General features: G+C 41.5%; 1 protein-coding gene across 1 annotated transcript in view; it reads right to left on the bottom strand.

Moving 5' to 3' along the window:
• Positions 1–234: 234 nt before the first annotated feature.
• Positions 235–12,751, bottom strand: part of LOC126378772 (uncharacterized) — a 93,378-nt gene continuing 80,861 nt past the window's right edge. The window contains exons 13-15 of the mRNA XM_050027161.1: positions 11,327–11,414; positions 10,428–10,558; positions 235–9,691 (exon numbers count right to left, since the gene is read on the bottom strand). Coding sequence (XP_049883118.1) covers positions 8,519–9,691; positions 10,428–10,558; positions 11,327–11,414 — 1,392 coding nt within the window. The 3' untranslated portion in view covers positions 235–8,518. The remainder of the gene's footprint in view (positions 9,692–10,427; positions 10,559–11,326; positions 11,415–12,751) is intronic.

Below are 12,751 nucleotides of genomic sequence, written 5' to 3'. Positions count from 1 at the left end.
CCCAGCAGTGGGGACGTACGTTATTAACGACTGCTAATGCAGCCGGGACCAACGGCTTAACGTGCCTTCCGAAGCACGGAGGAGCTCGAGATGAGAACTTTTTTTTGTGGTCACCCATCATAAGACCGACCTTGCGAAAGTTGCTTGCAACAATCGCAGACTGAGCGCGTTTACTGCGCCACCGAGCTCCGCATGATTGTGTAAGCAGTTTTATGTTAATAAAACCAACAAAAATCAAATTTTCAAATATTTATTTGTACGGCAATCGGTATCTTACAACGCAAGTATAATATATACAGATCCAAATATAAAACTAAATTAAAACATCGACTACTACAACTAGGCTTACGCTAACGGCGACGGGTGTGTCTTAGCTGTAAGGGTACAGGCGAAAGTTGTATGGCAAATTGAAATTTTATTTAAATTATAAAAAAAACTAGCAATCAATAAATATAATTCATATTAGAAGTTTGGTGCGCGTGACAGTTCGAATCCTAGCTTAGGCTCTAAACCACTGAATTCTATAATAGATATCACGCGGTTTCCAGGATAAGTGCCCGGTTCTTCTTCTACCGTGTGGGTTGTGAGGTGGAGTACCAACCTCATCAACCCTGGTGTCAGGGTTACTATTGATCCGCCAAAGGCCCCTGACATGGCTCATAACGACTACTTACTTACATCAGTAAGTAGTAACCGGGACCAACGGCTTAACGTGCCTTCCGAAGCACGGATCATCTTGCTTTTGGACAATCTGGTGATCAAAATGTGCCAAGTTTGGTGGCGAACTTTCCTATATTTTTTTCGTGAAAAATTCATTCAACAGGATCCTTTTGTATCTTTTTCATGTCGGAAGCCAATTTTTCACGAAAAAATAATATGAAATTTCGACACCAAACTTGAAATTTTGATATTCACCCTAATGACTATGAAGCCCTAATTTGAATATCCCAATAGGGGTAGTTAGGGAATCCATCGCAAGATGAACTAAGTAACCACACCTCACCGAGCTTTGCTAGACCAACGTGATAGGTGAGCCGTATCGCCGTCTGTAATGCAGCCAATTGTATTAGTGAAAACTGCACTTAAGATCTTTTTTCGTGTGGGTTGTGAGGTGGAGTACCAGCCTCATCAACCCTGGTGTCAGGGTTACTATTGAGCCGCCAAAGGCCCCTGACATGGCTCATGAACTGAGGCACATAATAACTCATTGGTGCAAGTCCGTTACCAGGGTTCAAACCAACGCTCCTCGTTTGAGAAACAAACTAGTGAATAAAATAAAAAATAAATGTTTTTTTTTTCATCTTTGCCCTTCTGAGCCTTACTTCTAAGACACGTAACCCCTTTAGGAATTATACACATTAGCTTGAATTCATACAAAAATATATTGAAACTAGTTGTAACTCGCGATTTCGTTACCCCACTATTAAAACTGGTAGAATTTCCATACAAACTTTGTCACCCCATTTTTGCCATACCTACTTTTCATGGGGTAAGTTTGAATTCACGTTTTGATCGTAGATAATTGATACCCCGTGGTTTCCAGGAACATAGCTGGCAAGGAGTGGATGAGTAGTCATGAGCAATATAATGTACCCACTTTAGGACTCTGTCGCACTAACATATTTGACATTTAGTGAGACTTACAGTTCAATTTGTCAAAAAAGTTAATGTGACATAGTACCAAACATACATACATAAACTCACGCCTATTTCCCACCGGGGTAAGCAGAGACTATAGAATTCCATTTGCTTCGATCCTGACACACTTCTCTTGCTTCCTCCACATTCATCAATCGCTTCATACACGCACGCCGGTTCAGAGTAGATCGTATTGAACCTTTTCTAAGGACATCTCCAATTTGGTCATCGTAAGTCCTTCTCGGTCTTCCTCTGCCAGCCCTACCATCAACTTTCGCTTTATACCAAAGTGTATACATATTAATGCTCGTGACCGTACAATTGTCTATTCACCTCTGCCTACCCGTCGGGATGCAGGCGCGAGATGTTGTGTTTTTTTTTTAACATTTTTGTATGAAGATAAGCTGATGTTTTTACATTCAAGTGTCATTATAAATTATTACAATCAGTTCTGGCTTCGCCTAGTCAGTTCTAGAATTAATAAAATTTCCATCGTCACACTATTTCGCGCGAATTCCTTCCCGTAACCCTACCGTACAAGTTCCATATAAAATGCCTACCTCAAAAGTCAAAATCATTGTATTTATAAATTCAATAGGACGATGCAGGATAATGTCGTCAACAAATGTACCTTTCCGAGGAATATTCCCGTTGTAAAAACTTTTTCTTCTTTTTTTTGTGCTTTCGTAGTTAACTTTCCTTCTCCACCAACCCGCAGTGGAGCAGCGTGGTGGATGCTCCATATCCCCTCCGGTTGATTGAGGGGAGGCCTGTACCCAGTGGGACGTATATAGGTTATTTATGTGTGTTATATTAATTAAAACACATAATAACGGGTTCTTACCGCGTTTGAAATAGGGATATGAGACTCCCGATATTTCGACACTGTTGCAAGTGCCATGATCACGGGATGACTGATGAGATTGGAGTGGAGTAGGTAGATCCATAATTTTCTACGGGCAGACATATCTGTCTACCCTCTTTCTTTGCCGCTTGTTTATGTTTTTGATATCGGAATGTTCGGAACCATCTGAACTCGCACCAAACTCAGTGGGTAAGAACCCGTTATTATGTGTTTTAATTATGATAATAACCGCGTAAACTTAAAACAATGTGTGTTATATTATTTTTTACTGCCTAGTTTGGAAACATCACCAAAGTGGGAATATGTTCTGGAGGCGAATAAAAAACAGAACTCGTTGAGCTGAAAATTACGTTTTATTAATATATACGTCCCACTGCTGGGCACAGGCCTCCCCTCAATCAACCGGAGGGGGTATGGAGCATACTCCACCACGCTGCTCCACTGAGGGTTGGTGGAGTCTTGTCAAATGCTAAAATGTATCTTTTGGCCATCAAAACTCCCTCTACCTAAGGCGAAGTCAAAACCAACCACGCATATTAAAACAATTTTATACTCCCTAAAGCGTACCATGTTTAGAATAACAGCTGGACAGAGATATACTACATCGCTTAGCGCGAAAAAGACGAGAGATATATATCTGTCTCTTACGCACTAACGGTATACAACTTAGTAGGAAAGATATATAATGGCCCCGATTTCTGCAGACACCGCCTAATTTTATTTTAAGTTATATCCGTCATTTTCATATCCGTCGAAAAGGAAAGGGACGGATGATTCACAGCTCTTAATTTTAGGAAGAATGAGTAAATGAATGAATAACCCGGGCGAATCGAAAGATACGTCGCTGGTATGCAATCCGTTTGACGTGCTGTCTACTTAACTGTGTCGGGTTATTGACGGATGTAAAATTTTTAGACGGTTGGTTTAGATTTGTGCTTAAAATTGACTTGTGCTCCATAAATTTTATGCCTGTCGATTACCCGTCCCTTTCCTTTTCGGCGGATAAGAAAATGACATATATAACTTAAAATAAAATTAGATGGTATTTACAGGAATTAGCACCATTAACGGGTTCTTACCGCGTTTAAATGGGGATATGAGACTCCCGATATTATTATTATTTGAACCCGTTATTATGTGCTTTAATTATGATAATAACCGTGTAAACTTAAAACAATGTATAAGTTACACCCGTCATTTTCTCATCCGTTAAAAAAGAAAGGGACGGGTAATCGACAGGCATAAAATTTATGTAACACACGTCAATTTTAAGCAGAACTCTAAAACAACCGTCTAAAAATTTCACATCGGCCAATAACCCGACAGAGTTAAGTAGACAACACGTCAAACGGATTACATACCAGCGAGATACCTTTTTGATTCGCCCGGGTTATTCATTCATTTACTCATTCTTCCTAAAATTAAGAGCTGTGAATCATCCGTCCCTTTCCTTTTCGGTGGATAAGAAAATGACAGGTATAACTTAAGGTAAAATTAGGAGGTGTCTGCGGGAATCGGGGCCAATTATAATATGGTGGCCTCTACGTGTTGGCTTCGGCCCCACGCACGCCTTCCAAAAGTCCGGGACTCCATAGGCCCCGAGATATGGAAACGACATATAAATAATGAAAATAACAAAAAGGTTTATTTAGGTAAACCCCGCGTGATGGTATAAGGCCCGATCTCCCTATCCATCCATAGGGAAGGCCCGTGCCCCAGCAGTGGGGACGTTAATTGGCTGATGATGATGAGGTAAAATCTACGACACACATATAGAGATATCTCTTTATATAGATATCCCTTTCGCATCTGTCCTGGGGGGTTAAAATGGCCACATCGAAGCAATTAATCTAAGAAAGCAATATTGCTATTTGACATTTGTTTGCATTGCGCACTTACTTTTATATGCGCGAATGTCAAATTGCAATATTGCTTTCTTGGGTGAATTGCTTCGATGTGGCCATTTTAACCCCTCTACTATCATTCTAATCATACTAAGCTGTAAGGAGTATAGACAATTTAATTTTCTACTATATACAGTTAAAAAAAAATCAACATTTCGAACGAATCATAACTTGTTCCCCTCAATTTCGTTCCTATAATCAAATTTGAGAACGACGCGGCGAGGGGAATATATTCGTCTCTTTCACTCACTCAAAGTCGATCCGAGCTTCGCAAGGCACGTTAAGCCTTTGGTCCCGGTTACTAATTACTGATGTATGTAGTCGTTACATGAGCCATGTCAGGGGCCTTTGGCGGCTCAAGTCACCCTGACACCAGGGTTGATGAGGTTGGTAATTGAAGACCAAAGTGAGATGATCCTTCGGAGGGTTTCTAATTCGCTGGGCTCAGTTCGTGACTTATTGTAGATTTGCCGCAGATGACATTAACCATCGCTGAAGGCTCTCACCCGGTACAACGTTTAAGACAACAGGCCTGAGGGTGCCCAGTTGGGCGCGAATCTCGGCTCAGGGCGTCGTCTGAGAGGAAAAATATTTGAAAGAATTGATCGACCCTAGTGGGTCGATAGCGATAAGCGCTGGCTGAAATCGTCGACCAAGCCGGCGGGGTGGGTATCGGGGTCCTGAAGGGTTTGGTGTCGCGAGCTGATTGGCTGCCTCTATGGGTAGGGTAATCGGGTCGTCGGGATCGTATATTGCGTCCTTCGAGCTGGGTTCAGTGTAGTCACTTTTGCTCTGTGTGCGAGTGAGACAAGTATACACATATATATTCCCCTCTCCGCTGTCTCCAACCAATCCTAAAGTCAAAATAATAAAAATTTACAAATTAAATCCGAGATCAGCTAATGGTATTCACAATTGGAATTAATATTCGAATAATTCGCAAATATCCGAATGTTCGAATTACGAATTAATATTATACGAATTTTCATGAATATTAAATGTACATTTCTTCTATACCAGCGGAAACCTTGCCATATCACATAATACATTTTATTGGAATTTTGAATATTTATACGTTTTAGGTTAGCAATTTCCAAGTTTAGGACTGACATTGTAAGTTGTCTTTGATTACTTGTGGCTCTGCCCACCCCATGACTATCACGGGCGTGATGCGTGAGTCTATATAACGCATAAATGTTCAAAATCCGTGGTCACTGAGATATCAGTTGCGAAGTCAAAATCAATAAAAAAATTACGAAAAATTTATGTTAAAAAAATTTCCCATCTTTGGAACTTAGAACACCGCAATGAGAAACTTTCCAGGCTACATTCGTCAAAAACAATATAGATGGCGCTGTACAGATTTCCCTTCGTTTAACCTTCATTCATGAACAACCTCCGTGGTCTAGTGGTTACTATTCATTGGCCTTATACGTCTGTTTCAGACGATTTATGACGTCATTGCCTCGAAGAAATGCACTTTCTTTCATGGCTGTGCAAGCCAATCCTAGAGCGGCAAACTCTACCGCACACTCTGCAGGAGAAGTCTCCAACTGGTGGATTGTTGTCGGTTTGATGGCGTTTCATTCTCCTGCTCGCCAGTGTGTCAAACCAGGTGTGGTCATGAGTGTCGCGTCCATCGAGCACACGTGGTTACTATTGAGTCCTTACTATTAAAGTGTTCAACCAACTGGGCGACCACGGCTCAACCTACGTTACGATAAATAAATATTCAAAAGATATTCCATATTACCTAACCAATCTCTGTTGTTTATGTATAATTGTGAGTGACTAACACATTACATTTTTATCTGGAAAAATACATTTAGTGATTGGCTTTAAACTAATCGATAAAATTATTTATTTTATTATTAATAAAAATAGATTTTATTACAAAAAATATTTTCTTTAATTTATCATGTTTTCTAACACACAGCCTTCGTGGTCTAGTGGTTAGAGCGTTAGGCTCACGATCTGGAGGTCCGGGTTCGATTCCCGATGGGGACATTGTCGAAATCACTTTGTGAGTCCAATTTGTAATAAGGAGCAATGTCCTTGTCAAACAAAGAACTACACCAAGTGAATTCCACTATTCCTTTCGGGAATCGAACGTGGCCCTTCCCCCGACACCAACCCCGCCGGCGTGGTCGACGATTCCCCTCAATCAGCGCTTTTTGCTATCGACCCACTATGGTCGATTAATTCTTTCAAATATTTTGGTAAAGGACTTTTCAGGCTTGAATCACCTGATTGTCCGAAAAAGTAAGATGATTACGGAATCATCTTAATTCATCATCATCGTGCTTCGGAGGGCACGTTAGGCCGTTGGTCCCGGCTATTATCCGTAAAAACACCTCCACCAACCCGTATTGGAGCAGCGTGGTGGAGTATGCTCCATACCCCCTCCGGTTGATTGAGGGGAGGCCGGTGCCCAGCAGTGGGACGTATATAGGCTGTTTATGTATGTATGATGTAACCTTCACGGATAACAGACATATGCATCTTTGTTTTTGGGTATAAATGATGACCCTTTTTATTACACCAAGGTACAATTACAACTTCCACCCATTATTATTCTGATCAAAATAAAGAGAAGCAATATAGGTAGCAACATAATTCTATATAATGTGATGTGGTGTGTGTGTGTGATGTGTGTGTGGTGTGTGTGATGTGTGTGTGAGTGTGTGTGATGTGTGTGAGTGTGTGTGTGTGTGTGTGTGATTGTACTGTATTCATGTGTTATGTCTGATTGTTGAAATTTTAGTTCTGTGCAATAAAGTATATTTGATTTGATTTGATCCAAATATCAAACAACAATTATTTTTATATATGCTTCTGCCATTTACATTGTATTTTGGAATAATTATTTACCGGAGTAATGAGAAAATAGGTAATTGGGTCGTGAGGTTCAAGATAAATTATGAAATTCTCCACGAACAATTACGATTTTTAGTGATAAAAAAATATTTCCTCTTGTTCACTTTGTTTAAAAGTGTATAGTGTCGGCAGGGGGGTTAAAATCTGATTACTAAATAAAGACAGATCTGAAACTAACGAAAAACATTTTTCTTTTTTCTATTTATTCTATTTATGAATTTTAAACGAGAAAAACGTGATAATGGCCCCGATTCCTGCAGACACCGCCTAATTTTATTTAAAGTTATATCCGTCGAAAAGGAAAGGGACGGATGATTCACAGCTCTTAATTTTAGGAAGAATGAGTAAATGAATGAATAACCCGGGCGAATCAAAAGGTACGTCGCTGGTATGCAATCCGTTTGACGTGCTGTCTACTTAACTGTGTCGGGTTATTGACGGATGTAAAATTTTTAGACGGTTGGTTTAGATTTGTGCTTAAAATTGACGTGTGTTCCATAAATTTTATGCTTGTCGATTACCCGTCCCTTTCCTTTTCGGCGGATAAGAAAATGACAGATATAACTTAAAATAAAATTAGATGGTATTTACAGGAATTAGCACCGTTAAGTCCGACATTTTATGATTTGCATTGTTTTAAGTTTACGCGGTTATTATCATAATTGGGATGACAGTCATCCCGTGATCGTGGCACTTGCAACAGTGTCGAAATATCGGGGGTCTCATATCCCCATTTAAACGCGGTAAGAACCCGTTATTATGTGTTTTAATTATTTTATGACGTTTTTCTATGACGTCACAGGTGCTTTTTTAAACAAATTCCATAGTACATACATACATAAACTCACGCCTATTTCCCACCGGGGTAAGCAGAGACTATGGAATTCCATTTGCTTCGATCCTGACACACTTCTCTTGCTTCCTCCACATTCATCAATCGCTTTATACACGCACGCCGGTTCAGAGTAGATCGTATTGAACCTTTTCTAAGGACATCTCCAATTTGGTCATCGTAAATTCCATAGTGATTTCGTGTTTTGACGTTTAGTAAAAAGTAACTGATTTGACTAGTTGGAAACTAGCCGATTATGACGTTAAAGGTGTACAACACTATCTATATTGTTTTTTGGTGAACGTAACCTAAGTCCCTCGTTGAATATACATTTAAAAAAAAAAACGTTAATTTTTTTTATCAATTTTTCGCAACGGCATCCCAGTCTCAGACTAGAGTAATTTAATTTTTCGTTGTAGGTGTGGCAACACCGCCTAAAAGTCCCGAATATCGAAACTGTGTTGCCATTAGCTCCCTGTACATAGCTAGCTGCCTCTGATCCATTTGACCGGCCAAGCTGCTGTAAAGGGCACTCATGTACATGGGATCCATAAACGGAGTCATGGACACTGACTTCTGCATGTCCATCATCTGCCCCAGATTAGGCCCCATAGGACCCATACTCGGCCCCAAACTCTGACTCTTCTGCAAGTCCATGATTTGCTGAAGATTATTCTGGCCTTTGAATACGTTTTGCAGCAGATTACTCTGCATCATGTTCGTTTGGGAATCCCTGGAGCCGGATGAGCTGGTCGGCGAGATTTCGTCCCTGTTTATCTGGTAATTGGGGACGATTATGGGGCTTTTCTTGACTGAGGGGGACAGCTTCGCACCGCTTGGAGAAGGATATGGTTTGGGGTAATCTTTTGGCGGAGTCGGGGTTTTCGTTGAGACGAATTTCCCGTTCGACGACCGTTTCTGAGGTTGCCTATTCTTCGGTGGTGTTTGACTCTTGGGGTTGACTAGGGTGATTTCCAAATTGGACCCCACAACCGCCTTTCCGTCTATCAACGTGTAGTTTTTACTCAAGTTCTGGGCTTGAGAGACCTTTGGCGATGGAGATGGTGGTATCCTGACTATCTCCACTGCTGGCTTTTGCGCTGGCGGGGATGGCGCTTTGCAGGTCAGGTCTAAAACATCTTGTCTTAAAACCGGTGTGTCTTGCTTCTCTGTCGTTACCGTCTTTTGGGGTTTGATGGGGACGCCGTGGAGTATATGCGGTGGAAGCATGAAAGGGTCTTTTGGGTTCCCGTAGACGGTCTTTTCAGGCCCTGAAGTTCCGTAGGTGCAAGTAGCTTGGATCACTTTAGGGGGCTGGATTCCGTTGGCGTAGTTCTGTGGTATGATGTTGTACATTTGGAATAGAGATGCTTGGGTCATGATTTGGTGTTGGACTGCGGGGTTTAGGGGGTGAGGGACTAGGCCTGTGGGGGGTAGGGACCATGTGGCCGGCAGGGCTGTCACCTGGAGCCCGCGTTCTTTGAGGATGTCCAGTTTCTTCTTCTTGGTCGACTGTGGGCTTTCGGGATATTCGTCCAGGTCGATGATTTCTGGCGTTTTCGGTTTGTACGGTACCTGAGGATGGGAAAGAATTCGTTAGAAAGAAATAACACATTGGCCCTGATTCTTTCAGACACCTCCTTACTTTATTTTAAGTTATACGCGACATTTTCTTATCCGCCGATACGGAAAAGGACGGATGATACCGGGTCGGTATCGGGGTTCTGAAGTATTTGGTGTCGCGAGCTGATTGCCTGCCTCTATGGCTAGAGTAATCGGGTCGTCGGGATCGTATATTACGTCCTTCGGACGCCGATACTTTTCAGTGCCGTCCCTGAGCGGGATGTATTCGGAAGCCGCAACTACCAGGGGATTTGGGTGGTGCGGAGCAGAATCGAAAAAAACGTTTTGAGCTATTGTCGGGAGACATAGGTCAAAAGGAACCACGGGTCACCCGATGGAGAATGCTAAACCGACAAGAGCGTGGCTCCTAAATGGATGATCTCTTATTTTTCGCCGTTCCCTCACTGCTGAGGATCGCGACCACAGGTTATGGTTTCCCACTCGGTACGGCTATATGCTACGTGGACCGCCCTCTGTATGCTGCCGCCCACCGTCTTCTTCACGATGTCAGACCACGTCGTAGGCGCACGTTTGCCATCCATTTGCCCAACGATGATCTGCTTCTCCAGACTGTGCTTCGGAGACCGCATAATATGTCTGAAGAAGCTTAGGGCACGATTCTGGCATATTGAGGAGAGCCGCGTCGCTGCTCTTTTAAATGGTTGATGATGATGATATGTGTACTAACCTCAACAATCTCATCATCGCTGTTGCTGTTCTGTTTCTGCGGTGGTGGGTGGTGGACTCCGAAGTTGGTGATGGACGGCAGGGAAGGCGGGGACGAGGACGCCGAGTCCGGTCGCAGCGGGCCCACTGGCGCTGTGGAGTGATCAATACCATGCTATAAGGGGTTTAAAAAGGCCAAATCCAAGTAATTCATGTAAAAAAAAGCAATATTGCTGATATTATATTTTAGACTAATTATTTGGCCTTTTTATCCATCCCTTCAGGTATGCTCAATCCTATGACAAGCCGCCATTGCTAGCCCATTGACGACGTAAGTGTTGCCATTAAATTGGTATCTCCAACATTCCAAGGACGCAAATTTTACTATTGAAAATTAAGTGAATTACTGACTAATGTATTTAATTACGATTACTTGTCACATATATAAATAACATTAAAACTGTAAGTAAATCTTTTACTATAAGTTCAAAATATCCTTGCAAAGTAAATTAAAAACATTGGCCGTGGGTAAATTACCCAATTTTTTTACAAAACGGCGACGCAGGGTGAGATGACGTCAGCTGGGCAAACCTTGAAATGTTAGCTGTCACTTTTGAGCATACTAGCCGGGTCTGAACGACAACCGAGCCGACCAATAGCAGTTTTTTTTTATATATATTTATTCGTGTACAACATGCCAATCATAATTAATTGCTAATTTCGTTAAAATTCGGGACGCTAAGAATGTTTTCTTTTTGTTTTTTTTTTTTTGGCGTCCGTTTGACGTCCATCTACGTAGATAGCATTCGTATCGTTTATTGGTCGAAGCGCTTGGTTATAATTCGCGCCGCGCGCGTTGCGGTTGCAATGCAGGCCAGGCAGGTTTTGTCTATGCCCCCTGTCCACCCCTTTTGTACTCACGCGTGTTGGCGGCGGAGTGCGCAGGCCGCGTTGGCTTGACCCTCACAGCGCGCAGCGAGCTGCGGCCCGCCGGCCGGCCCGCCTTCAGCTGCGCCAACAACAATCATATCAGAATCAGAGAGAGAGAGAGAGAGATCATGAGTATTTATTCGCATAACAATTACAAGTCAACTCTGGATTCGTGTAAACCTATATTCAAGGATCTTGGTCTACTGGCCCAGAAGTTCACGTTCAAAATGAAAAATTAGATAGAGGGGCTCATTAGCTACCAGAAACATCCCCATGTATGTTCAGCAATTTACGGTTTAGGAGATATGACCCATTTTGTGCCTTTTTCTAGATTTTCTACCTTACTTCAGAAATAACCATTTTGTCGCTGTCCCTTTCTTAATAATTCTTTTATTTTACTTAAAAAAAAAAACAAATGAATTCTGACAGTTCTGTCACATTCAAATTTCAAATTCAGTTCTATCAGTTCCTTCATTCGGAGAAAAACGATTTTTTATTTAGACGGACCTATTATTCCATTGAGCCGCCAAAGGCCCCTGACATGGCTCATGTAACGACTACTTACTTACATCGGTAAGTAGTAACCGGGACCAACGGCTTAACGTGCCTTCCTAAGCACGAATCATCTTTCGGACAATCAGATAATCAGCCTGTAATGTCCTAACCAAACTAGGGACCACAAAGTAATATTTTGTGATATGTCCCCAAAGGGATTCGAACCCGGGACCTCCGAATCGTGAGTCCAACGCTCAACCACTGACCACGACTTATTTTCGAATTAAGTAACAATGAGTACGACGTTTGACCGCTTGTATTGATGACGTCACAGGACAGTGTATCCATACAAACTCCATAGAGAACTTTCGTTTTGACGTTTCGTAAAAAGTATCTCATTTGACTAGGTTGTCAAGTAGCCTATTCAGAATGAAAAGATTTAAACATAAAAAAGTTTAAAATTAACTTAAAAAAATTCCTAATTGAGAAAAGTTTTTACACACTGCAAGAGTTTTTCTTACATGATAAATAGAATAGAATAGAATAGAAAAAGTTTATTATAAAAGGACGCCACACACACAAAAAAGACAACAACATCATATCAAATTTCCACTAAAACAATTACAAAAAACCAAGACGGATGTTAGTCGAAATGATCATAAGGTGGTGGTGGACGTCCTGAGATAAAAGGGCCTCACTCAGCACAAGTCGCGGCGTGAACCACGACGCTGATATTATGTGGAGCCTGTTGGGTGACGCACGAACATCGTATTTCATAAACATGTGTTAATGGTGTATGTATTCAAATTCAATTCCAAAATATACATTATAATGGTGCTAATTCCTGTAAATACCATCTAATTTTATTTTAAGTTATATCTGTCATTTTCTTATCCGCCGAAAAGGAAAGGGACGGGTAAT

This window comes from Pectinophora gossypiella, chromosome 27, assembly GCF_024362695.1.
Source record: "Pectinophora gossypiella chromosome 27, ilPecGoss1.1, whole genome shotgun sequence".
Classification (NCBI taxonomy): domain Eukaryota; kingdom Metazoa; phylum Arthropoda; class Insecta; order Lepidoptera; family Gelechiidae; genus Pectinophora; species Pectinophora gossypiella.
Note: the sequence above shows the minus strand (reverse complement) of the source record. Positions and strands in the feature narration are given on the sequence as shown.